The 25,669-nt window shown below is 41.7% G+C and overlaps 2 protein-coding genes across 2 annotated transcripts in view; one reads left to right on the top strand and one right to left on the bottom strand.

Annotated features, from left to right (window-relative positions):
- Nucleotides 1-392: 392 nt before the first annotated feature.
- Nucleotides 393-1,379, bottom strand: c1qtnf13 (C1q and TNF related 13; the record flags this gene model as incomplete). Its single annotated transcript, XM_084335255.1, has 1 exon — nucleotides 393-1,379. One exon carries the CDS (start codon nucleotides 1,377-1,379, stop codon nucleotides 393-395), a length of 987 nt encoding a protein of 328 aa, XP_084191381.1.
- A 3,597-nt stretch (nucleotides 1,380-4,976) lies between these two features.
- ube2na (ubiquitin-conjugating enzyme E2Na) overlaps nucleotides 4,977-25,669 on the top strand; it is a 57,033-nt gene continuing 36,340 nt past the window's right edge. Inside the window, exon 1 of the mRNA XM_084335386.1 lies at nucleotides 4,977-5,097. Within this exon, the coding sequence (XP_084191512.1) occupies nucleotides 5,071-5,097 (27 nt within the window). The 5' untranslated portion in view covers nucleotides 4,977-5,070. The remainder of the gene's footprint in view (nucleotides 5,098-25,669) is intronic.

The following is a 25,669-nucleotide window of genomic DNA, read 5'->3' on the forward strand; positions in this document are numbered from 1 at the left end:
CCAAGCTGGTGACACGCCGGGAGAATCCAGCTTCTCCGGCGTTGGTGACGAACGCAATCTCCGCTACGCCACCTGACCGCCCTGGTTCTATGCTTTCTAAGAAATCTGTCAATAACAAACCATCTTGTGGACTAACTTAGCAACATACAATACACCATATCCAGTTCCCATGATAGGAGTACCATATGAAATATAAAAATAAGTGATTGTAATTGCAGTATATAAGATTATTATAAGTATTATAAGATTTGTATTCCTGCGTAAGCCACTTATAAAAAATTTTGTTTAATCTACAGACATTCTACACAGCCTACAAAGCATGTGGTATGAAGTGTATGACGTTCACACTAGATTGGCTCGTTGAACTGTCAGCCTGGCTAGAGTTCAGTCTCTCAGAGGTGAGTTCTGTCCTGGGCGGCGGCCCTGGTGGGGGGCTCTTCTCCGGGGTACACCAGGAAGCCGGAGAAGGTGGTGTACCTGCCCTGGTTGCTGTACACGGCGAAGCGTTCGTCCTGCTGACTGTACAGCCACACGCTGTCGCCCCGACGCAGCGACAGCAGCAAGCTCTGACTCTGCATCTCCCGGCGTTTCGACATGTCCTCGTCGAACACCATGGCCTGCACCTCGCCGTGGCCCGTCATCAGCTTCACAGACACGGCCCGGCGCGGGTGCTTGCCCACGGTGAAGGCGAAGTAGTAGGCGCCAGGAAAGCGGCAGGTGAACCGGCCCGACGTCTTGTTGAAGTGCCCGCCGATGTTGACGTACACAACGTCGAAGGTCAGCGGCTGCTTCTCCTGCTGATGCCTGCCATTCTGCCCCAGCACCGGGGATGTCCTCGCCACAGAGAAGGCCGACCTCGGCTGTTCCGCGATCCAGCTGTAGCCACGGTCCCCCTGAGGGGGGCAGTTGTTGGGATCTGACAGCCCCGCCGCGGACAGGTGGTTGTTCACGTAGCCGGCGGTGGAGACGTCCGGGTAGACGAGGTAACCGGAGAAGGTGATGTATGGCCCGGCGTTGCTGTAGAGCGCGTACTGAGGACTGGCCTGTAGGAGCAGCCACACCGTCTCCATGGCCTTCAGGCTGATCATGATGCTCTGACTCTGGACCTTCCTCCCTTTCTTCTGGTAGTCGTCATAGGCGATGGCCTGCACCTCCTCCCCGTTCTTCACCAGGATGACGGAGAGCATCTTCTTGGGGAACTTCCCCACGGAGTAGGAGAAGTAGTAGGCCCCGGGGACGCGGCAGCGGAAGGTGCCGGTGTCCGGGTTGAAGTCTCCGCCCATGTTGACCAGTAGCCTATTGAAGGTCACCGCCTTCTGGTCGCCCCCCATGATGCTGTTGGTCCGCGTGGCGGAGAAGGCGGAACGGAGGCCCGTCATCGCCGGGGGGACTTGGAGGGGCGCGACCAATCCCAAGCAGGTGAGGAGGCCCAGTAAAGAACCCAGGTACCACTGACTGCTCCATTGGGCTACTTCACCTGGGGGAGAATAATAAATACTATTTGAGTGTGTTTTCTTTTTCTTTACATTTTCTTTAAATGAAATGATAGGGGGGTCATTTAAAGGGATCCTCTATTATTGACAGCATTCTGGAATTGTGTTTTTGGTACAGATAAGGTAAGATAAGATATTCCTTTATTGATCCCCTTGAGGAAATTCTGAGCGTCATTGCAGCATGGGGGAGGGGGAGGGGAGGTACAGGTATGGGTAGGGTAATAGTAGAAAAACATAAATATAGGCAATAAAATTAGATCTGAATAAAAAGATGTGAGAAAAAAAAGACTGTGTAAACAATATGATTAACTCTGAATATAAAAATATGAAAAACAAGTATAAACAAAGGTCTATATGAGGGTCTGTATGCCCTATTGGTTATATTATATGTTACAATAAATATAGGCAATAAAGACTTTTTATCTGAATATATACTATGAGTAAGAATAAAAGTAAACAGTATACACAAGGTACCCTAACTGGCATGATATATGTCATACAGTACATTGTAGTCCGTGCAGGTTTTGGTGGTTAAGAGTCAGACACACTTAGTGGTCAGACAGTCCTAACAGTTCTCAAGTTCAGCAGCCGTTAGTTCTGATAGGGGGGGGGGGGGTCATTTCAAGTTCCATCCCTATGACATGACAAATTAATTTTAACGATTTATGATTCACTCTTAGTGCCTACCAGACTAGGATTAATGCACAACACCAATGTGTGACGGGCCGTGCTGAAACACTCTCTGAGTGAGTGAGGAAGTGTGGTTGAGCCCTGTCAGGACAGATCCCACTACTCAAATCAAATAGTCTGTGGAAGCACCAGCCCCTCTAATGCAGCTGGTATTGTCTGTTCTCTCTGTGCACTGAGAGAAGAGGCTCCATTAGGCTCTGGTTCATCTGTTCCTCTGTGTGGGAACAATGGAAAGTTTTGGAGGCTGCAGTGAGGTGGGGCAGGGGTGTAGTTCGCGGCTAGGAGCTAATCGTGCATATACCACTGAGATCTGTCGATGAAATAAATAGAAGAGTGGGGGGGGGGGGGGGTCCTCGAGGTCAATTCAAGTCATTCAATTGTTATGACCGTTTTATTGTAATCTGAAATCAAGTATCGAGAGGATTCAACCACATGACGGATATTTTGTAGACATATTGGGTTAGAATGTCTAGGATTGGTGAGGACTTGAAATACAATTTCAGGTTAAGTTCGAAAAGACCTTATGACTTATGTGTTTTATATAATCCTATAGCAGGGTTTTTACAGCAGTAACTAGCCTAGTAGTATTTGTTTTATTATAAAAATGTTTTGATAGTTTTAGAAAATTAAATTAATAATTGTAGAACACCACAAAGTACAAGAACAAATATTGCTTTAAAGAACTCTTCTCCATAATCAGTACTAAATGAGAAGAAATAGTCCACCATGACCAGTAATTATAGACTTGGAATGTACAGCTGGCTGTCTACCACTAAAAGCATTAATGACAGATATTTGTTGCTGTACTGCTGACTTAATTCATCATAGCAGTAAAGCAATATTGAGTTAAGAGTGACATGGCAAACAGTGTTTACACTAACTGGTTCACACCTTCAGGCTAAAAGGCAACTATTTATAATAATGTGAAAAGACTTGATTGGCCCAAACAATTGACTAAGGTATGATCAACATTTAAAATCTAATTAAAAATAAATTGATAGGTAAGACACTCGATGGACAATGACACCATTTTATCATGATTATATTATATTAGATTCAAATGTATTGTCATTATACAGCATAAGCACAGAACAACAAAAATAAGTTTGGCATCTTAACCAGAGTGCAAATGTAACAGGAAAGTGCAATAGTAATAATGTACAGATGATTCAACTGGATATAAAATATACAAATTAGTACTACTGAGTAATAGTGCTAATCAGATGAATGTACAGAGTTGTAGTATTAATATGTACAGTGATACAGGTATAAAGACATTATGGTACTAAGTCGTACTGGCCAGCAGCATAACTAGTAAGAGTAGGTAAGGGTTATATACAGATATATACGTAGTATCTACAGACATTTAAAAATTAGTATATAGTTATATACAAGACAGATGTGAATATAAATATACATTTACATGTACATTGTCATTTAGATGACACTTTTATCCAAAGCGACGTACAAGTTCTGTATGACAAGTCAGCAGGAAGGGCACAATTCTTACAGCTGAGTAACAATGTTCATCAAACAGTGCTGAAACTTGGGTGCTGCAGTGTTGAGTGCATATAGTAAAGACATATTAGTGTATGTATGTATATATATATATATATATATATATATATATATATATATATATATATATGGGTAGATGGTTGAAATCCCATATCCTATATCAGTCTAACATTACCTCTCTTTATTGTTATTTTCTACTTAGAGTATTCAAGGTTAGGGACTGAATCATGAAGGGGAATTCACCCACCTGTTCTCCTGTGATAGTGCAGAGATAGCATGCCTGTGGTCAGCTGGTCTTTGCCCTGGTCAGTCTTCTCATAAAGTCCCTGTCACTGTATTACTTTGCTGATGTCCACCCCTCTAGCCTATAGCCCCCAATGGGAAAAACGTTTTGTCTATAGGGACAAGTTGTCGAGAGGAGGAGCTCCAGACTCCTCTCCTCCCTATACCTCCCACAGCTGGACCGTAGAACCACACCGGGCGTGGAGGTGTTAAGTCTAATTTGTGCCGTGTTTTGTTGAGAGATGCGATCTGGTACAGAATGTCCTCCTCTTCACCCTGGAGGGAAAAACTAAAACAAATGTGTTCTCTCAACAGCCCAAATGAACAACAACATTTAGATTAACAGATCATGGACAAATGAATGTTTCAGTAAAATATCAAAGATGTATCTTTGATAGGTCTTCTTAAAGTTAAAGTTCTGCCTGCATGTTCTGTAATGCTTAAAAAACACATTGCACTACTCTACACTGCTGTGAGGCTGCAGTCAATAATGGCATATGCTTATGGTAAATGGTAAATGACTGAAAACACAGACACACCCACACTCACACACAAGTGCAGACACAAATGCACACATACACACACGTGCAGACACAAATGCACACACACACACACACACACACACACACACACACACACACACACACGTGCAGACACAAATGCACACACACACGCGCGCACGCACGCACACACACACACACACCCCAATGATATCATGTCATTAATGTATTTCTTGTTTGTGACTTACCTTGTCAACAATCATATTGTAGACCTGACTGAAATAGAGTAGAACAGAACAGGATGGAATAGAACAGAATAGAATAGGATAAATAGAATATAATAGATTATACATGGACAATTATTGACAAGTAACTTATATTCATTTTTATTATTGACTGCAATCACTCTGTAGCCTTCTGTACATTATCATAAAAATCCAGCATAATTTATCAACCAGCTACATATTCCAGACTTGAATTTTCATGTCATCATGACGCAAAGGACCGGAAGACGTGTGCTGCTGTCAATGCCAACGACAGAGAAGAAGCATTGAGAGTCACAGCTAAAGCCCGCATTAAAAGACTAGATGGCACTGCCCCGCAGGATCATTAAGGTAATTATTTAGTGATTCACACAGTATCAGACAGGATCCTTTTGATATTTTGTAACATGTTATTATTCCCTACAAATCCCAAATTCCTTGGTGGGTAGCTACGGCACTGTTAGCAAATTCGTCTGCTGGGTATGAGTTCGCTAGCTTCGTGCTATAGCTACAGTTAGCTACTTCCGTTCCGTCCGTGCTCCTCGCTAAACCGAACAAGGGTGGTGGGTTAAAAATACACCAACGCTTGGTGAAGATGGCGGATAAATGTGGCTTGGGCTCATATTATTTTCGGAATGTAATTGCCAAGCCCGCGATTAAGATATTACTTGTGACTGCAGATCATGCTAGCTATGCTAACCTGCCTAGTTAGTTGAGTGGTTGCAAAACAGAGCACAACATAGCTACAGTCAACAAGCTAACGTTAGCCGCCTAGCCTCGCGTTACTCCCTTCACGGTATCACGCTGTCTAGATTGCGTATTATGGGCTCAAAATGTAATTGTGTATGTAATATGGTTATATGATTTACGTCAACTCTTAATAGTCACATTATAGCAAGATGACGTTGGCATTATTACCAAACGATCCGAAACCGATTCGTGTCGATTAACTTTGTCATCAATATAGTGCTGGCGGTGTAGACTTTGCCGCAAGGCCTTGGCTTTGTCGACCAGCCATAGCACAGTGTAATGTTATGGGGAAGCTAGTTTAGCTTTGCTGTCTGCTAGCGAAGCTGAAGCCCCAACACACCCATGTTGGCGTAAGACGAGGATGTGATTCATCCCCCCAGCAGCCGTTACCATTGGCGCTTGGCAGCTGTCAGTGTTTTTACCCCATAATCGAACCTTACTTATTGCAATAAATGATCATCTATTCTCGGTAAAGCTGATATAAAAGTAACAATATCGCAATTTATCTCTAGGACTAATTGTTGTTGTTGCTTGCTATCAAAACATCTAGCCAAGATGCCCTTCCCTACTGTACTTGGAGTACTTGATGTACTTAATATCTAATGTATTGTGTGTTGGAGCTATTTACCACCATAAAACTAAAAGGCATCGTTCAATCGAAACCAGTCGTGAGAGCTGGAGCCCTAGGCTTGACCAGCCCAAACATCCGACAGAACAGGTATGGCAGGCAGAGTTCTCCTTTCCAGGGAGGAAAATGCTGTGTCAAGTGGAAAATGAATTGTCTGCAAACTAAGTCTTGTTCAGATAGTAGCCCACTCACTACACATCTCATGGTTTAAGTTCAGATAGTAGCCCACTCACTACACATCTCATGGTTTAAGTTCTTCAGATAGTAGCCCACTCACTACGCATCTTGTGGTTTAAGTTCAGATGGTAGCCCACTCACTACACATCTTGTGGTTTAAGTTCAGATAGTAGCCCACTCACTACGCATCTTGTGGTTTAAGTTTAGATGGTAGCCCACTCACTCACTACACATCTCACACCCCTTCCTGACAGGCAGCGACGCGAGCGAGCGTGATTGCGAAAATGATTAAAATGTATTAGTTTCAAATCAATCATACTATCCTGACCTGCCGCGAGCGACAGCGAACTGAGCGGCGATGTCGTTCCCCCCTCAAATATTCGCTCGCTGTGTCTAGTTGAGCGATTACGCAGCAGAGTCCCGCCCCTAAACACTTTTTATTGGTCAAGAATCGCAGGCTGCTTTGCCCCGTGTGCTTCCAGCCAGGTAACACACACACACAGACACACTCGGACACGCAACGCCTCATATCAGGACAGTGTCGCGCGCGATTTCGTCTCCAGTTCGCTCGCTCGCTCGCTGCCTGTCAGGAACCGGTGTCATGGTTGAAGTTCAGATAGTAGCCCACTCACTACACATCTTGTGGTTTAAGTTCAGATGGTAGCCCACTCCATCTTGTGGTTTAAGTTCACTCAATACGCATCTCATCATAGCCCCTAATCGAGACATCTGTACCTATTGACAATTTGGACGGGGCTCTTACACCGTTGCCTCTATGCGGTTCAAGTTCAGAAAATAGCCCACTCACTCTATACTAGGCTGCATCTCATGTTTGAAGTTCAGTGATTGCTGAGAAACAATTAATGTAATCCTTCATATTCTCAAGATGTAGGCTACAAATTGAAGGGGAAAATAATCTATAGCTTAATATCTAAGATCTGACATTTGTATTTTGCCAGTACCTTGAGGAGTGAAACACTAGGCAAACACCAGTTGATTGCAGCTGTTCAGAAGGATTGCAACTCTTATGTCCAACCGTCCACTATGCAGAACATCCTTCTTAGCTGTGTCATTCTTGGTATTTTCAAGCCATGTAGGCATAGGTCAATATAAAACAAAGTAGGGCTGTCTTAAATACTTCGAAGCTTCGTTCGATGGGCATGGGATTAGAATATGAAAATAAAATTAGATTTTTTTTTTCCAACTCTGCCTCTCTTTGTTAATTACAACAAGCAATGCTGTTTGTTATTTAAGATGAGGTCGGACTCGGCACTGACAGATTTGTGTTCATTGTGCTGCTTTTATAAAGCCTCACATGACTGCTTACAATATTTCATGAAACCAGTGTTTCGTTTGTCTAAGATTTAAAAAGGTTTAAACTTTGCAGCACTGACAAAGTTGAACAAAGTGCTGTACAAGTACCACAACATAAAAAAAAAATTATTTCTTTTTATTTCGAAGCTTTATTTCTCGGGCCCGAAGCTTCGAATTCCAAAAAAATAATCGAAGGTCAGCCCCAAAACAAACCCTTCCTCTCTCCACTCCTGTATCTGGAAGGCTTCATTAAATGCTGGCCCCCAATGACATAGCAGTGAATCGGTAAATAACAGAATAGTTCTACTGAGCTGTTTTGAATTAGGCTATTTTACCATAGACCAGGGCTGCAGCTTAAATGGATAATAAAAACGAGGCCTATCCAATCCGGACTGTCTCATCATTACAGACATCTCGGGTAGGCAAACAGGTGATTTGTAATCAAATAATAATTGTCATTAAATGTCAGCCGTGGCAATGAGCTGTGTTTTATGGCATTGTGTCTAGTGATGCACCGATGTGATATTAAATCGGCGGCCGATATATCGTGCACCACTAATCGTAATCGTGTCATATTTATATGAAATGCACTACAGTTCAAGTTTCTTTATTACATTTACATTTACATTTAGTCATTTAGCTGACGCTTTTATCCAAAGCGACTTACAAGTTCTGTACGACAAGCCATCAGGAAGAGCACAACTCTATCAGCTGAGTAACAATGTTCATCAAAGTGTTGAGTGCTACAGTGTAGGTTAGTTTAGTTCTGTAGTTGTCATACAGAAGTACAGAATACTTTTATATAAAATGCTTCTTTCTGTTTTGCTCCAGAGATTGTGCTAGATAAAAATAGATACATATAAAATAAGTATAGTAAGTATAAAATAGAAGTCAAGTAGTTTCAAGTTTCAAGTTTCTTTAATAGTTGTCATACAGAAGTACAGAATACTTTTGTACAAAATGCTTCTTACTGTTGCGCTCCAGAGACTGTGCATGACAAGATAAGTATGAAATAAAAACAAAAGTGTTCAGTATATACATATATACAATGCAGAGTAGAAGTAACTGAGTTACAATATACTATACAGTACAAAGTAGACTATGAACGTCATATCATACATACATAGGTACATATCCCTTACCTACTCTCTTACTAGTTATGCTGCTGGCCACGGCCAGTATGACTTACTAGTTACTACCATAGTGTCTTTATACCTGCATCACTGTACATATTAATACTACAACTCTGTACGTACATCTGATTAGCACTATTACTCAGTAGTAGGGCTGCAACTAGGGATGCCCCGATCGATCGGCCACCGATCGTTATCGGCCGATATTCAGTATAAATATGCGATCGGTGATCAGTGATAATGTTTTATTTTCACCGATCGTCAAACCCGATCTCAGTCGCTGTCGCTGAGTTCTGTCTCAGACACCGGTGGTGCGGCGTCTGCTCTCGAGTCCAGCCCCTCCCGCACGCATGTAAACACGGGTCTAGTCTAGTGAGACACGGGAGGACGGCGTGTCGGGTCTCCCTGAGCTAACGTTAGCTTAGCTACCGTTACAAAATGACCCAGTCAACTATTCACTTTTAGTTTAATACATGATGAGGCATTGTCTAACCGAACGGAACGGTATCTAGCCGGCCAGCTACCGATAGCTCCTGACATCAACAAACGCTCTAGCAAGTATAGTAGGTAGGTATGATACCTGTTAGCTGTTAGCTCACGTTAGCGCAAGTTAGTTCACTGTTAAAAACGAAATGTCCCATTGAACTAAATAATTCACTAAGGCGTTGTATTAACGTTTATATATCCGGCTAGCAGTAGCTACAGATAGCTCCTGATATCAATGTCTTATAACACTGATTCGATGCATATTCGAGCTGAGGGCTTGCTGAGCACAGTTAAGTAACGTTATACCAATAGGGTCCAGGTGCAGCGCCGGAGAATCCTGGCCGTAGCTCGAGGCTACTCGAGTATAGGTCCAGCTGCAGCTCCGGAGAATCCTGGCTGTAGCTGGAGGCTACTAGAGTACACACAGACAGTGGAGCTTGTTGCGTGGTGGCGATGTCTCGCAGATAATACAAGTACAAGTCTAGTTATATAATATATATATTTTATTAAAAAAAAATGTATATAAAATAAATTAATTTCTTTTAATCAAAAACGATCGGTATCGGTATCGGCCGATATGGCTCACGACGATCGGTATCGGTGGCAAAAAACGTGATCGGGGCATCCCTAGCTGCAACTGACTATTTTGGTAGTCGACTAATCTGTCGATAATTTTTTAGATTAGTCGACTAATCGAAAAAAAATTATATAAAAAAAAATATATTATATATATTTTTATATATTTTTTTTTGCACTACCTATCTTTGTGAAAGTGGCTTCTCAGCTCTGGTCCAGCTGAAGACAGAGCAGAGGAACAGATTGGACATTGAGCATGACCTCAGAGTTGCTTTGTCTACCATCACCCCAGACTTTGAGACTCTTGTCAGGACCAAACAACATCCCCAGTTATCCAATTAGTTCCCCCAAACGTACTGTCGGTCTGTTATGTTAAGCTAAGAAGTCTTCAGCTGGACCAGAGCTGAGAAGCCACTTTCACAAAGATAGGTAGTGCAAAAAAAATTAAAATAATAATATATATATTTTTTTTAACGGCTAATCGACGCAACAATTCCTCGTCTACGATTTTTTTATAATCGACGTCGTTGATTATGTCGACTAATCGTTGCAGCCCTACTCAGTAGTACTCATTTATATATTGTATACCCAGTTTAATTACCTGTACATTACTATTGCACTTTACTGTTACATTTACACTCTGGTTGGATGTCAAACTTATTTTCCTTGTACTTGTGCTGTATAAGTATAAGTTAACAACAATATATTTGAATTTAATCAAAAAGAGGATATGGAGAGGGCTTCAGCGTTCTTGGTTTTGTTTCAGTAGGTGCTCTTTGGATTAAATCCGGGGTAGGATTCGTTATAGTTATAAAAAAGTTGAAGTCCAAGGCAGCTCTACACATTTTAAAATGCCTTTATTTTATGGCTCACATTATTTAGAGAATTTAAAATAAACCGACATGTTTCGGCAATTCGGCCTACATAGGGCCTTCATCAGGGTATTGATAACTCAATATATTTGAATATTCAGTTTATAAAATACAATCTTTGATCTTGTATTTACTTAGGCTGGTGCCTGTTGAGGGTGACTTTAAAGGGAGGTACAGGTGTAGGTCGGAGGGGAGGGTATGATCATAAGAGATGGTGGGAAAAGGAGCGGTTGACAGCAGCTCTGGCCCCTGATTGAGCCCTCTGAGCGTGCGACTGGAACAGGGAGCCCCTCTCTTGTCTGTGTTTTCTCTGCATGGTTTTGTCTGTGGGTTATCTGAAACATTTCAGGAATCTTGCTCCCAGCTGCATTCAGGGGAATAGGGGGAAAGAACAGCAGTGGCAGGCTGTTGGGCAACTTTTTGTGATGACTATATTATAATATATATATATACAGGGCATCTGCAGGGTATTAAAAAGTATTAAATTCATAATTCTCAATTTAAGGCCTTAAAAGGTATTAAAAAGTCTTACATTTCATTTCCACATGTATTATTTTGGGGGGGCAGCCCGGCTGTCAGGAGATTAATGTTTTTGTATTCAAGTCATTGTTTTTGTGGGGCTACCGGGAGCTTGGTGCGTCTGGTGAGAGCTTGTATGGAACGTGCCAGTATTTAGTATGGTCGTGAAATTGGTATTAAAAATAGCTTTAAATGTCTTAAATCGAACTTGTTGAAATTCAAGTTTCAAGTTTCTTTAATAGTTGTCATACAGAAGTACAGAATACTTTTATACAAAATGCTTCTTACTGTTACGCTCCAGAGACTGTGCAAGACAAGATAGTATGAAATAAAATAACATAGTAAAATTAGAAAACTATAAAAATTAACAAAAGTAAGCACAGTCTCGACGGAGCTAACAGAAAGGCGGCCGGTCGGAGCAGCGCCATTCTCATTGATTGAAACCGTTATTAACAGATTGCAGAATGGGTACAGTACAGCTACAGCTCAATACACACAATTGTAATAGGCCTAACAAAATGAATAGTTGGTTTCCGGTTGCCGACCGACCCTGCCGATTTAGGTGCGACCCAATATATTTTATGATTTTTTTTTTTTTTTTTTTTTATATAATTTTTTTTTTTTTTTTTTTTTTTTAAGAATAAAGTTTCATAGAAATCTTAGTCAAACATTTAGTATTATGGATATTAAACATGCTGGCAGAGTACATGCATCCATGTTGTTGTGAACATTTTAATTAAATAAAGAAATTCCCTATCCATAGTCGCCGTGGGAAAGAATAAAATAAAAAAATAAAATAAATTCCCTACCTACCCATGGCCAAACTGACAACCAACCAACAATATATTTTACTTTGCCTTAAGGGGATGCAGACCTGGGCCCTATTCCCCGTACCTGGTTCAACTAAGTCGATCAAAAGTCCCATTATCCAGATACAATTAACTAGGGATGCCCCGATCACGTTTTTTGCCACCGATCACCGATCGTCTATGAGCCATATCGGCCGATACCGATCGTTTTTGGTTTTATAAAAAAATATATATATATACCGGTATATATACTTTTTTTTATTTTTTATTATAAAATATATAAATTATATAATTATACTTGTAGTTGTATTATCTGCGAGACATCGCCACCACGCAACAAGTCAAAATGCTCGCTATCTCCACTGTCTGTGTGTATACTCTGCTTTGGTCAAATCACATTCAGCATGCCCTCAGCAGGGTATATCTGCGGCTCTGCAGATATACCCTACTCCCTCAGCTAGCCCCTGGCTGCGATGCAAGCCAGGGGCTCGAAATCGAATACGCATCGAATCAATGTTATAAGACATTGATATCAGGTCCTCAGGAGCTATCTGTAGCTACTGCTAGCCGGCTAGATAACGTTAAGACAACGCCTCAGTGAACTATTTAGTTTAATGGGACATTTCGTTTTGAACAGTGAGCTAACGTGAGCTACCGAGCTAACGGAGGTATCATGCACTCGGGGAGCGAAATAAACTTTTTGACTCACCGGCCATCTACCCGCCAAGCATATTTCTTACCTGCCAAATGTTTTTTGATTAAAAAATATATATATATATTTTATATAATTTTTTTTTTAAATAAAATATATATTATATAATCATACTTGTAGTTGTATTATCTGCGAGACATCGCCACCACGCAATAAGTCAAAATGCTCGCTATCTGCAAACAGCTCCACTGTCTGTGTATACTTGAGTAGCCTCCAGCTCCAGCAAGGATTCTCCGGCGATGCAGCTAGACCCTATACCAGGGCTATTCAACTAAATTGTTCAGGGGGCCACATTGTCAGAAACCCAAGGGGCCAGGGGCCGGACTGCCACGGCGCCTCCCCGTGCTATGAATATATGTACACTTGACACAACACGCAACCACATTTTCACAACTTTTATTAAAAAAAGAAAAGTGCTTCATTTATGTGCCACATCTGCAACATCTCCTGCAGAAAGTGCTTCATTTATGACTGTGCAACAACTGCAACATCTCCTCTTCAACATTTCAATATAAAAATAAAATAAAAAACAAACAAGTGCATGATGTGCATCTGAACATTCTAACATCAACACTTGAACAAAAAAACACATTTATAGTTAGGGTTGGGCACCGAAAACCAGTTCTAATAGGAACCGGTTCCTAACTTCCGGTTCTGGAACCGGAAGTAACATATTTGAATTTCGATTTCTAAATTTCGATTTTTTTTTTTTTTTTCTTTTTTTTTTTTTTTTACTTTGTTAATTAATACCCTAGTTACAGTACAGCAACCAAATTAAACTATCAAGTCAACTGAAAATGTGAATAGTATGATTTTCTTTTTGAAAAAAAAAAAAAAAAAAAAATCTCCTTCGAAATAAGCTGTGACCTGTTTTGACCTGCACCTCAAAGAATCGGAATCGAGAATCGTTTAGAACAGGAATCGATATGGAGAATCGGAACCGGAACCGGAATCGTTCAAATCCAAACGATGCCCAACCCTATTTATAGTGCAGCTGAGCTTATGAAAAAGTGCTTCATGTCTGTTAGTGATGCACGATATATCGGCCGCCGATATAATATTGGCCGATATGGCCGTTTTTTTACACATCGGTATCGGTCCGATATCAAGATAGGGCCGATATTTATTAAAAAAAAAAAAAAAAACTCTTTTAATTTTCTTTTTTTTATTATTATCTTTTTTCTTCTTCTTTTTACATGTTTTGGCCTTAAATAGTTTCAAAATATCAGTCATTTCTGAAAATAAGTTACAAAAGTTAAAAAAAAAATGCGTTTTGGAAAATAGCTCTTTATTTGATTATCATAAAAAAGTGTTTTCTATACAGAGATATCGACATCGGTAAATATCGGTATCGGCCAGAACAGCAATATTAATATCGGTTATCGGTATCGGCCACAATTTTCACATCGGTGCATCACTAATGTCTGTGCAACAACAGCAAATCACAGCATCTTATTAGCACTTATTGTTCACTCTTAACTAGAGCTGCCGCGATTACCGCATTACCGCGGTATCGCTGTTACATCACGGCCACCGCAGAGTAGGCTGAATACCGCATCACCGCTGTTTTTTATAATAATAATAATGAAGTACCCTCCTCTCGTTGGGCTTTCGGCTCTGCAGATATACCCTACTCCTATATCGAGGTTCCAAGCGACCCTATTGGGTACCAGAAAAGTCACGTAAAACATTGCAGACCACTGATTGGTCAGAAGAGAGACGCGTCACACGTTGGGAGCGTCCTGCAGTTTTTTACATCCTGAATGTCAGCCATTGATCAGAGCTCATCACAATACGGCTAATAACGTTAGCTTTAGCTCCCCGCCGGAGTGGACTACCATCGCTCATCAGGAGTACTAAACGAGACATAATGATTTTACTGTCTGCAACGAATGTTATAATAAAAGCCCTTCGTTCTATACACTTGTCTGATTGAAAACTTTATTAACAGACCGCAGAATGGGACAACTCAGCACGCTCTGAGCAAAGAAAGGAACTGAGATGGTCCGGTAAATACGCTGATGTTATTGAACGTATAACTATATAATGGTAATGCCACAAAACGAATGCCTTTATTATAAAGTAGTAACTTTATAGTAATAATAATAAGAAAGGGTCGGGGGGGTAACCACCCCTGCCCGCGACACCGAGTGAACTGCGCACGACCAGAGGGGAACTTCGAATCCGTGTTTCACTTTCAATAACTAATGCGTGCTTGCCGAATCCCAAACAATATTCATGCTGCAAAGTCATCCTCTAAAGATCGACATTTAGACTAGAGGCAGGCTATATGCTATAAAAAGTAGACTACTACTAAAAAAAAAAATGCATTCAAACTTTTTTTTTTTTTTTTTTTTGTGCGTGCGGTAATAACCGCGCGGTAGGAAATATCAAGAAACATCAATACCGCGGCAGCTCTACTCTTAACTCTCAAACATCAGGGGGGTGGGGGGCAGACAGGCCTAGCCTACATACACACATCTAATGAGAGCGATTGCACTTCTTTGACTGGGCAATGGCAGAGAAAGAGGGTTCATAGGAAGTGAGGGCTACCCGCAAACAGTGATGAATGAATGAATGAATGAGAACTTTATTAACAGATTGCAGAATGGGTACAGTACAGTACAGCTCAATACATACAATTGTTAAGGGGATGCAGACCAGAGAAAGACTTTCGTCTTGTTTACATCAGGGTCCCCCATTTTCAATTAATCGTAACATATATGACATACATGACATACAGATAGACAGTACTGCTCCATCTATACATTTATGACATACCAGATTTGCAATTACAGTACTGTTTGTGATACAAAAAGAGTCCAGAAAGAAAAGAGTATATACATTAGGCGTGGAAACTGTACATTGGATTGGGTAGGTGGGGGTGGGGGGGGACTGTACATTGGAGGTGGTTGGGTGGGTGGGGGGGGGGGGGGTTGGTTAGGAGTGGGGGGGGGGGGGTTCGTTAGGAGTGGGGGGGGGGGGATTGGGTAGGGGGGGGGGGGTTGGGTAGGAGGGGTGGGTGGGGGACACTGTACAACTGTACAAACAACACTGTACATTGGATTATTGACAAGACCATACTTGGTAATTTACTGTACATTGGAGGGGGTTGTGTTCGGACATTTACAGGGGCCAGTTTCGGGTTGCAGTCTCCCTTAGGTGTTTTTTGAGTGTTTTTGAAAGTGGGTAGTGATTCACATTCCTTTACAGCTTTGGGTAGGGCGTTCCACATTGATGTGGCATAATTGCGAAACGTGTTTAGTCCCTTGTTTGAGCCGAATCTGGGTTTAACATGATTTGTGGAGCTCCCTCTGGTGTTGTGATCGTGGTATTCACTGACCTTTGGGAAGTATTTTGACATGTACATGGGTACATGTACTTGACAAATGCTCATTTGTCAAGGAGGCACGTTGCTTGTTTTAATGGCATTCATGTGAGAGAAACTGGATTCACAGGTGTATGTTGAGCCAAACATTGTTAGCACAGATATTGCCAGCGTTTTTATTTTGGGGAATGTCTTGACATGAATACACTTTATCCAAAATGTTGTGGTGGATTCATTCTCAAGTGCCTGCTTCAGAGCAGATGATGCTTGCATGTCAATTATTTCAAGTTGCAGGAGACCTTCATCAATGTGAAGTGATGCGAGGAACTCTTGTCCTTTTGTGGAAATAGCAGCTACATTGGCAAATGGGTTGCTCACAAAATGCATCAATTCTCTGGACATGTCAAATTCATCAAATCGACTTGCAAAGTTTTCCCTCAATTTATCAATGAAATCTGTCATTAATTGAGTGACTTTTGGCTCAATTGTGCGTGTTAACGTTGACATGAAAAGAAAAAAGTAAAAAAAAAAAAAAAAAAATTATTATCATGTAATCTTTGGCGGGCCGGTCAGAATCATCCCGCGGGCCGGATTTGGCCCGCGGGCCGCCAGTTGAATAGCCCTGCCCTATACTAATACTCTACATTCAGCATGCAAGGATTCTCCGGCGCTGCAGCTGGACCCTATTGGTATAATGTTACGGTTCTTTTAGGGCTGGGCGATATAACGATAACGATAAATATCGCGATATATTTTAATAATCGATATCGAATATCGAAATTAAAATAAAATCGAAAAATCGTTTTTTTTTTTTTTTTTATTTATTTGTGACCTGCAACAGGGCAGTTTTAAAACCAGAGACAGTGGACAGACTTGTCTTTCTTGCCTGCAACTTAAAGTAATGGCTTTGCTTGTCCAAATGACAATACTGACCAAATTCAGATTTCTTTTTCTCTTGTCCATTTATTTTGTTTGCTTTCTAATTTAAAATACATTTTGAAACCGTCTGTACACTGTAGGCTATGTGTGCTAGCAGAACTAGACTCCAGTCACGAGTCACAGTGCACATGTGCGGTGGTTTGTCCACCAAAAAAGCGACCCAAAAGATCGAAAATAAACTAGCAGAGCCAGAACTGTTCAACTCCTCTGGAGCCACAGCCTAGTAGAGAAGCCGGTTTACTTTAGCTTTTAAACCAGCTGCAGCCTGAGAACTGGAGTGTGAGGGGATGTAACACTAAAGATGGCGGCAATGACAAAGAATTGCTGCAAAATAAACATACATCTGTTGTTAAAAAAAAAAAAAAAAGTATACTTATAACAATTCGATAATTATCGAGAAATAAAATAAAATTATCATATCGTTATCGCAATATGATTTTTTTCCATATCGCCCAGCCCTAGGTTCTTTGGTCAAATCAAATTCATCAAGCCCTCAGCTAGAATACGCATTGAATCAATGTTATAAGACATTGATATCAGGAGCTATCTGTAGCTACTGCTAGCCCGCTAGATAACGTTAAGACAATTTAGTTTACTGGGACATATAGAGCTAACGTGAGCTAGCTAACGTGAGCTAGCTAACGTGAGCTAGCTAACGAGCGAACGGAGGTATTATGCACTCGAGTCGACTATTGCTGGAGCTAGAGCTGCCGCGATAACCGCATTACCGCGGTATCGCTGTTGCATCACGCTCACCGCAGAGTTAGGCTGAATACCGCGTCACAGCTGTTTTTTATCATAATAATAAAGTTGGCTTGCGGCTTTGCAGATATACCCTACTCGGTTCCAAGCGACCCTATTGGGTAGAAGTGGTACCAGAAAAGTCATGTGAAACATTGCAGACCACTGACTGGTCAGAAGAGAGACGCGTCACAGTTTGGAGGCTCTGAACAAAAACAGAACGCCGCCATCTTTACTGCCTCGCTAAGGATGCATTTCATTCAGGATTTGTTTGCGACAGAACCAAGTGCAATAAACAAAAAATAATGGATTCACTGTGTATTCTGCCTTATTTATTGATGAAACAAAACCGACATCAACCCAATTTACCACCGAGCGGAGAGTTTAGTGTCACAACAAGATCGCTGATGTGTTAAGTTTGTTGTTGTTATTAGCCTAATACTACCGTCAGCCGATATACACGAGAGGTAACGTTAAACCCGGGTTGCTTGGTAGAATACACAATGAGAGGTAACGTTAGCTTTGGCAGAATAGACGCAACGAGAGTATGGTTAATGTTGTTATTGATTGATTGATTGATTTAAACTGTGTTAAACTCTGGCTTGCTGCAAGCCCTCGGACATGGCTAATTGGCTATGCCCACGGAGCTTTCAGTGTACACAAGCGAGCGGCACCGCCTGCATCCCCACACGGAGACAAACGGAGTAGTACCTGGCTGCAGTGGAAAAGGAACGAAGTACCAGGTGCCTAAAGCGGGTCGAGTAGGTACTATGCAGTGGAAAAGCGCCATTAGACTAGAGGCAGGCTATAAGAGTAGACTACTACTACTAAAAAAAATAAAAAATGCATTCAAATTTTTTTTTTGTGCGCACTGTGCGGTAATAACCGCGGCGGTAGGAAATATTTCGCAAATTTGTGCGGTAAGGAAAATAGCAATACCGCGGCAGCTCTAGCTGGAGCATTTGTTGATATCAGCAGCTATCAGTAGCTAGCCAGCTAGATACCGTTAGACAATGCCTCGTCATGTATTAAACTAAAAGTGAATAGTTGACTGGGTCATTGTTTAAACAGTAATGGTAGCTCATGGAGGTCCGATCTAGACTAGAGCAGACTGCCTCTGTGTTGATACGAGCAGAAGCCAATAGTATCCCGCTGCAGGGCTGGCCCGGCTGGGCGGATATGACTCGTTGCCACGTTTTTTTTCAAAATAAGAATATCATACGAACTGAATGTTGCTAACTGCCGGAGCCATCGATATTATGACTCTAGCTGCGCTTGGGGCGGAAATGAGACTCGCACAGATTTTCAAAATAAGAGTATCGTTATGAACTACACGTCTACACGCCACACGGCGGGCAGACCTCTCAGTGGCAAGTGCCAAAGGTAAAAACTGAGCGCCCCTGGCGGGCGGCGGGCTTAAATTTCGCCCCCTGCATGCACTACTAGACTATTGCTGGAGCATTTGTTGATATCAGGAGCTATCAGTAGCTAGCCGGCTAGATACCGTTAGACAATGCCTCATGTATTAAACTAAAAGTGAATAGTTGACTGGGTCGTTTTGTTTAAACAGTAACGATAGCTAGGTAGCTAACGTTAGCTCACAGTGGTCGCATGCACTAGAGCAGACTATTGCCGGAGGATTTGTTGACACGGGTGCGGGAGGAGGAGGAGGGGCTGTGCGCTGCAGCTCTGTCTTGAGAGAGAAGTCAGCGAGTGAGATCTCCGCTAAGAATTGGATCTTGTTTTTCGATTGGCTTTCACGATCAGTGAAAATAAAGCATTATCGGAATTCACCGATCTCATATTTATACTGAATATCGGCCGATACCGATCGCTGGCCGATCGATTGGGGCATCCCTTCAATTAACCCGATGTTTGAATCCAGGCTTTCCCTGTTCCTCGAACGCTGATTCAGTCTCGTTAATTCAAACCAGACTTGATACTCAGGATAATTACGCGCGGCCGCCTCACCTGAAAAGACAGCAGGTGTCGATCGCAGAAATACAGATTTTCTAACGGCATTGATTGATTGAAAACTTTATTAACAGATTGCAGAATGGGTACAATACAGTACGGCTCAATAGCCTCGCAGACAAGTTAAATGCATAATCTATAGGCACATTTTAAGTCCCTCATTACTAGGGATGGGTACCTTCACATTTGAACCGGTACCTGTGAATTGATACCGGTACCCAACGGTACCTTTTTTCTGTACTTTAGTCTCAAGAAATTTAATTTACCTACCTCAGTCGTAAAAAAAAAAATCCAAACTTCAAATAATTTCGACAGTTTTCGGCTTGTCATTGCTCCGACTGCTTTGTTGTTGAATCGAGTCAAATCCTAGGTAAGCATATATTGTGCGTGTGAATGTTGACACGAAAAAAAAGCAAAAAAAAAAAAATGTAATTTTTTTTTATTTTTTTTTTTATTTTTTGTGGTATCTCACTTGATTCGATACTCGGTAGTACCGACGTGTTTCCGTTCGGTACCTCAAAAGTACCGAATTCGGTACCCATCCCTACTCATTACCCCAATCAATCAGATTATATTTCTTTAAATGTGCCTGCTGGCAGTAGGCTTAAAGGTCAACCTCCACGTTGTATTTTTGTTCAATAAACAATGTGGACTAGGCCAACAGTGGCTTTCATGAAGAAGGGGGAAAAAAAGTATTGAAATTGACCCAGTTTTAGCGTTTTTATCAAACATTTTGTCTGCCCAACACAATCACCACGCACGTGCATATTTTAATCAATTGTTCATAACGTGCGTGTGTAATCGTCACAACAGGTGCAGGACAACAGGGGGCTCACCAGGGGGCACTGAGAGTCACACAGCTAGTGGCAGGCAGAGAGCCTTGCTACCATAGATATTATGCTTGCTACTACTAGCCGAATGGAAATGTATCTGTTTCACCTCACTATTGCTCCGTGATTATAGCCATCCATCCATCTCTAAAGCTAACCACTATTTGTAAAAGCCACAACCACGTTACCATATTTGTAATAATGTAAATCATTGTGTCGTTGTACACATATTGTGTTTATAACGTTAGTAGATAACATAGCTTAGCTTGGTAGCTATTGTGCTAACAACATATCCCGACATCCGGCTCGCTGGCCGGCATGAACGGCCGACCCAAAATGGTTCTCTCCTCTCTGTACACCCCGTCCCCACGGATGCCCTGCCGGGGGGCCCATGGATGCGACGGCGGCGGCAGCCGTAGGGTGGTCGAGCCCGTAAAGGCTAGTGTTACACGATAGCTATGAGCTAACTAGCGCTGCGGGCTCCTGTTGTCGAGTCCACAAGCTCCTCCGCGGGGACGGGGGCACACAAAGAGGAGAGAACCACCCGCAGGGACGGCAGGCTATTAGGCTAACGTCAGTGAGTGTAGTGGTCCCGACTGCGTGTAGCAGGGACGGCGGAGATATAGGCTAACTGTGATGCACCGAGTGAGCCACCATTGATCTAGTACTATGACCCGGACGCGTGTAACTGTTCCGCAACAGTAAGTGACTTCCGGGGTAGGCCTGATTGGCCCCGACAGGCACGTGACGCGGCAAACTCAGGACGCGCAACGAGGCTGCTGAGAGCTGTCGCGCGGAAATAGGCTGTCTATTGCCATTCTCTAACACAAACTCTAACCTTAACCAGCTCCTTAACAGCGCCTAAACTTAACCGTTCTAACCTTAACCAACTCCGAAACAATGCCTAACCTTAACCTTAACCTTAACCATGCCTAACCTTAACCATAGAAAGAATATTGCCATTCTCTAAGACAAACTCTAACCTTAACCAGCTCCTTAACAGCGCCTAAACTTAACCGTTCTAACCTTAACCAACTCCGAAACAATGCCTAACCTTAACCTTAACCTTAACCATGCCTAACCTTAACCGGCGAAAGAATACACGTTAAAAAAAAAATCACTAATTTGATCGGATTCGAACTCGCCAACAACGTGACCGCAGGATCGCAGGACCGCTGCTCTGCCAGGTGAGCTAAAGCGCTGAATGAAAGTCATGGCGTATTTGGACGGTTACGTAATTCCGCAAGCTCTGCCGCTCGGCTCCGCGGAGCGTGCCGCGCGGCAGAGAAAGTTGCGCGTCACGTGCCTGTCGGGGCCAATCAGGCATACCCCGGAAGTCACTTACTGTTGCGGATAAGCTATAAGCGACCCGGACGGACATAAGGCATACGTTTCCTGGAGTGACGTCACGGCCGTGCTAGGTGCTAGCGTCTGATAAGCTTTTAGATTCGGCTCATTAAGCACCTGTTGTCCTGTTGACCTGTTGTGACGTCGGCGTTTGATAAGCTTTTTTGATTCGCGCGTGCAATGCGTGCATGGACCTTTTTAACTCTTTCAGAGTGGCATTTCCGGTGTCAAATGGAAAAAAATAAATAATGAAATTATATACCAATGATGTAAACTACCCATAATTGATCAGTAGGGTTTAACCTAGAGGTTGGGCTTTAATGGAATGAATAATCAAATGAGATCTTGCTAGCGAAAATAATTAGTTAAACTCTTTCAGAATAAGTAGACAAAAACGAGCCCAAAGAGTATCTACCGTAAATCCTCAAATATAAGACTGGTCTTCTATTTACCTCAGCTGCAAAGAGCACCAGGCCTTTTTAGAGAGGCTTATATAAGAGGCAGGCCTTAATTTCTAAAAATGACACTCATGGACATAATCCCTTCATTTTCAGACTTTTATTGCATTATTATTATTATTTTTATTTTTTAATACGTACATTGTCTGTCTACATTTATTTAGACTAGCATTGGTATTTAAATATTGAGTGCAGTTGAGTAATTGTGGGATTAACGTAATTCACACACTGAAGGTGGAACTGTCTATACTAGGTTGTGGGGTCCGGGGACGGTTTAGCGTGTGGTACCTTCTCGACTTCCTCAGTTGAATCGAGTTGTTTACATGCAGTAGCTTTAGCTACTAACGCTATCATAGCATCATGGTCTGTAATGTGTCAACTGGACAACGCCAGCCTCGTCTGCCAATGCCATATAGATAGCGAACGTTAATGTTTGCAAACGAAGTCAACGTCATCCAGCTGACACCACAGATCTACCATATTATGACAACGTTGGCTAAAGCTAACCAGAGGGAAACGTTAACACTATGTGGACCGTCCACGTATATATACGGGTTTCGGTGCCATGCGTTGTGGACCAGAGCCACGTATATAGCCGTGGCAAGTTGTTATTGTTTTATTCCATATTTATAACGCTATTAACGTCCGCGATCGAGATCCATGACCTACCCACATATTTGATTTTCGAAACATGCAATACCGGCCAGATCCGCTTAGGGGCGCCATCGCTCCACTGCAGTATCATTGAGGGGATTTAAAAAAAAAAATTAAAATCTTTTACAGTCTGTGGGCGGATCATATGAGCCTCGATTCCAAACGAAGACCCTCCATCTTTGATCACGTTACCGAACGCATATTTCAGCCTGGAATAATGGGATTTATGATTAGCCAATGGACATATCGATCTACCAGAATCCGATGACTAATGAAGAAATGCTGCCGGCGATCACATGGCCTGACGGTAGGATACTATTCCCCCAAATTACAGCTGGATTGGACATTGTTTTAAAACCTAACGTGATCGATCAGTGAACATGGCTGATTGAACGCACACTATATTGCTAATAAATAATACTAATCGGCGTTCCCCGCCGCCCCCATTTCATCCATAGATGCTCTGTAATAGTCCGGATGCTACGCAGTTTGTTTTATTTCATTCGTATATATACAGCAGAAATGGCGTTTGATATAACGGCGCCAACGTTTAGCCTATTATCTAGCTTCCTGGAAAAAAGACGAGACGAAAAGCGCGATAAACCTTATATTCACGACGCTATAAAATGACAACCAACCGATGGATTTTTATTTTCTTTAAGCCATTATGAAGGCACTGTTTATGCACTCGAGTGACAATGATAATGGACAGATAGCAATACTAGAAATTATATATATAGCTCTTAGAAAGTACATCGGTTTGTAAACAAACCTCTGTCCTCTGAGGCATAAATCGCAGCAAGAGTGTGGTCGCCAAAGTGTTAATGTACGGTAGTCAGTGTAGTGGGAGGCAGCACTTGATTTCCATTGGCAAGAGTTTATCTCATTCTATATCACGGCACGAAAAATTTAAAAAATACTTTTTTTTGCGACCTTATATTAGAGCCCGGCCTGTGTTTGTCTAAATGCATCAACCCCCCCCCCCCATTATAAGAGGCCCCTCCTTTATCGGAGGTCCCTCCTCTATTTGAGGATTTACGGTAATTGATACGAATTAATAGATACTTATGAGGATATCTGTACTGTATGTGCTTAGGTATCATGTACTATATAAATACATGGTTCCCAAAGTTTTCAAGGCACGACCCCCGAAATAACGTGTCAGAGAGGCTTGGAGGGAGGCTATACAGTTTCACTATTAATCAGGTTTTAATCTGTTTCGGACATCATCCATACATGCATTGAATTGATTAACCTTTGGTTTAGACCAGTGACACCAGTCATGTTAATCACCTTCTTGTTCATCATCAGATAACACTAACAGTGCTTGAACAGATGAATGCATTTTCTCAAATGCATTCATCAAAACGTCAAAGGCTTGCAATTGCTCATTAATTTTCTCAAGTCACGTCCACGTCATCAAATCAAACAGCGCATCTCCTCAAACATTTTAATCCCAGTTACAATATCACAATAACGTGAGTAGTGATGCACGATATATCGGCCGCCGATATAATATCGGCCGATATGGCCGTTTTTTTACACATCGGTATCGGTCCGATATCAAGATGGGGCCGATATCCGATATAATTTTTTTTTTTTTTTTTTTATATGTTTTTTTTTCTTTTTACATGTTTTGGCCTTAAATAGTTTCAAAAATCAGTCATTTCTGAAAATAAGTTACAAAAGTAAAAAAATTATGCGTTTTGGAAAATAGCTCTTTATTTGATTATCATAAAAAAGTGTTTTCTATACAGAGATATCGACATCGGTAAATATTGGTATCGGCCAGAACAGCAATATTAATATCGGTTATCGGTATCGGCCACAATTTTCACATCGGTGCATCACTACGTGTGAGTGACAGATACAATTCAACAATCCACATATTCAGATTCGTCGTAATTCATATCCACAATCCACCCATGAAGGCGCTTCAATTTATGCTTGAATGAAACACAATCCGGGTGCAAATTCATCCACAGCCGAGAATATGAAACTAATCGGAGCCAAACGCCCGGTTTCATTCATTAAAAACATCCTGCGGGATTCACATTTGCAATGCTCCGACATTATTAAAATAACCACATAGTGTGTTAGGGCTGTCTTAAATACTTCGAGGCTTCGAAGCTTCGTTCGATGGCACAAGCTAAAAAAATAAATAATCAAGTAAAAAAATATATATATATATTAATTTCTTTTAATATATATATATATATATTTTTTTTGCCTCCAAAATCTTGCGCCTCCATTCCAATGAAACGAAAGTAAGCGGCGCATTCCCGCCTCCATTCCAATGAAACGAAAGTAAGCGGCGCCTCGACTCCACCTCTCTACAACAAGCATGTGGAGATTATTTGTGTTGAAAACAACAAGGACATGTGCAGCAGACATGTCGACGAAGAAGCGAAGCAATGCTGTTTGTTATTTAAGACTATGTCGGACAGATTTGTGTTCATTGTGCTGCTTTTTTAAAGTGTCCCGACCCATATAAAAATATGTCTTAACACTTTGAGCGCCACGCCTGGTTTTCCTTTTTACCGGCTGAATGCCACCATCGGCGCCAATGTTAACGTTAATATTTCTCAAATGCATTCATCAAAACGTCAAAGGCTTGCAATTGCTCATTAATTTTCTCAAGTCACGTCCACGTCATTAATATTATTAATTGATTAA

This window comes from Notolepis coatsorum (genome assembly GCF_963971535.1).
Source record: "Notolepis coatsorum genome assembly, chromosome: 18".
Lineage (NCBI taxonomy): Eukaryota > Metazoa > Chordata > Actinopteri > Aulopiformes > Paralepididae > Notolepis > Notolepis coatsorum.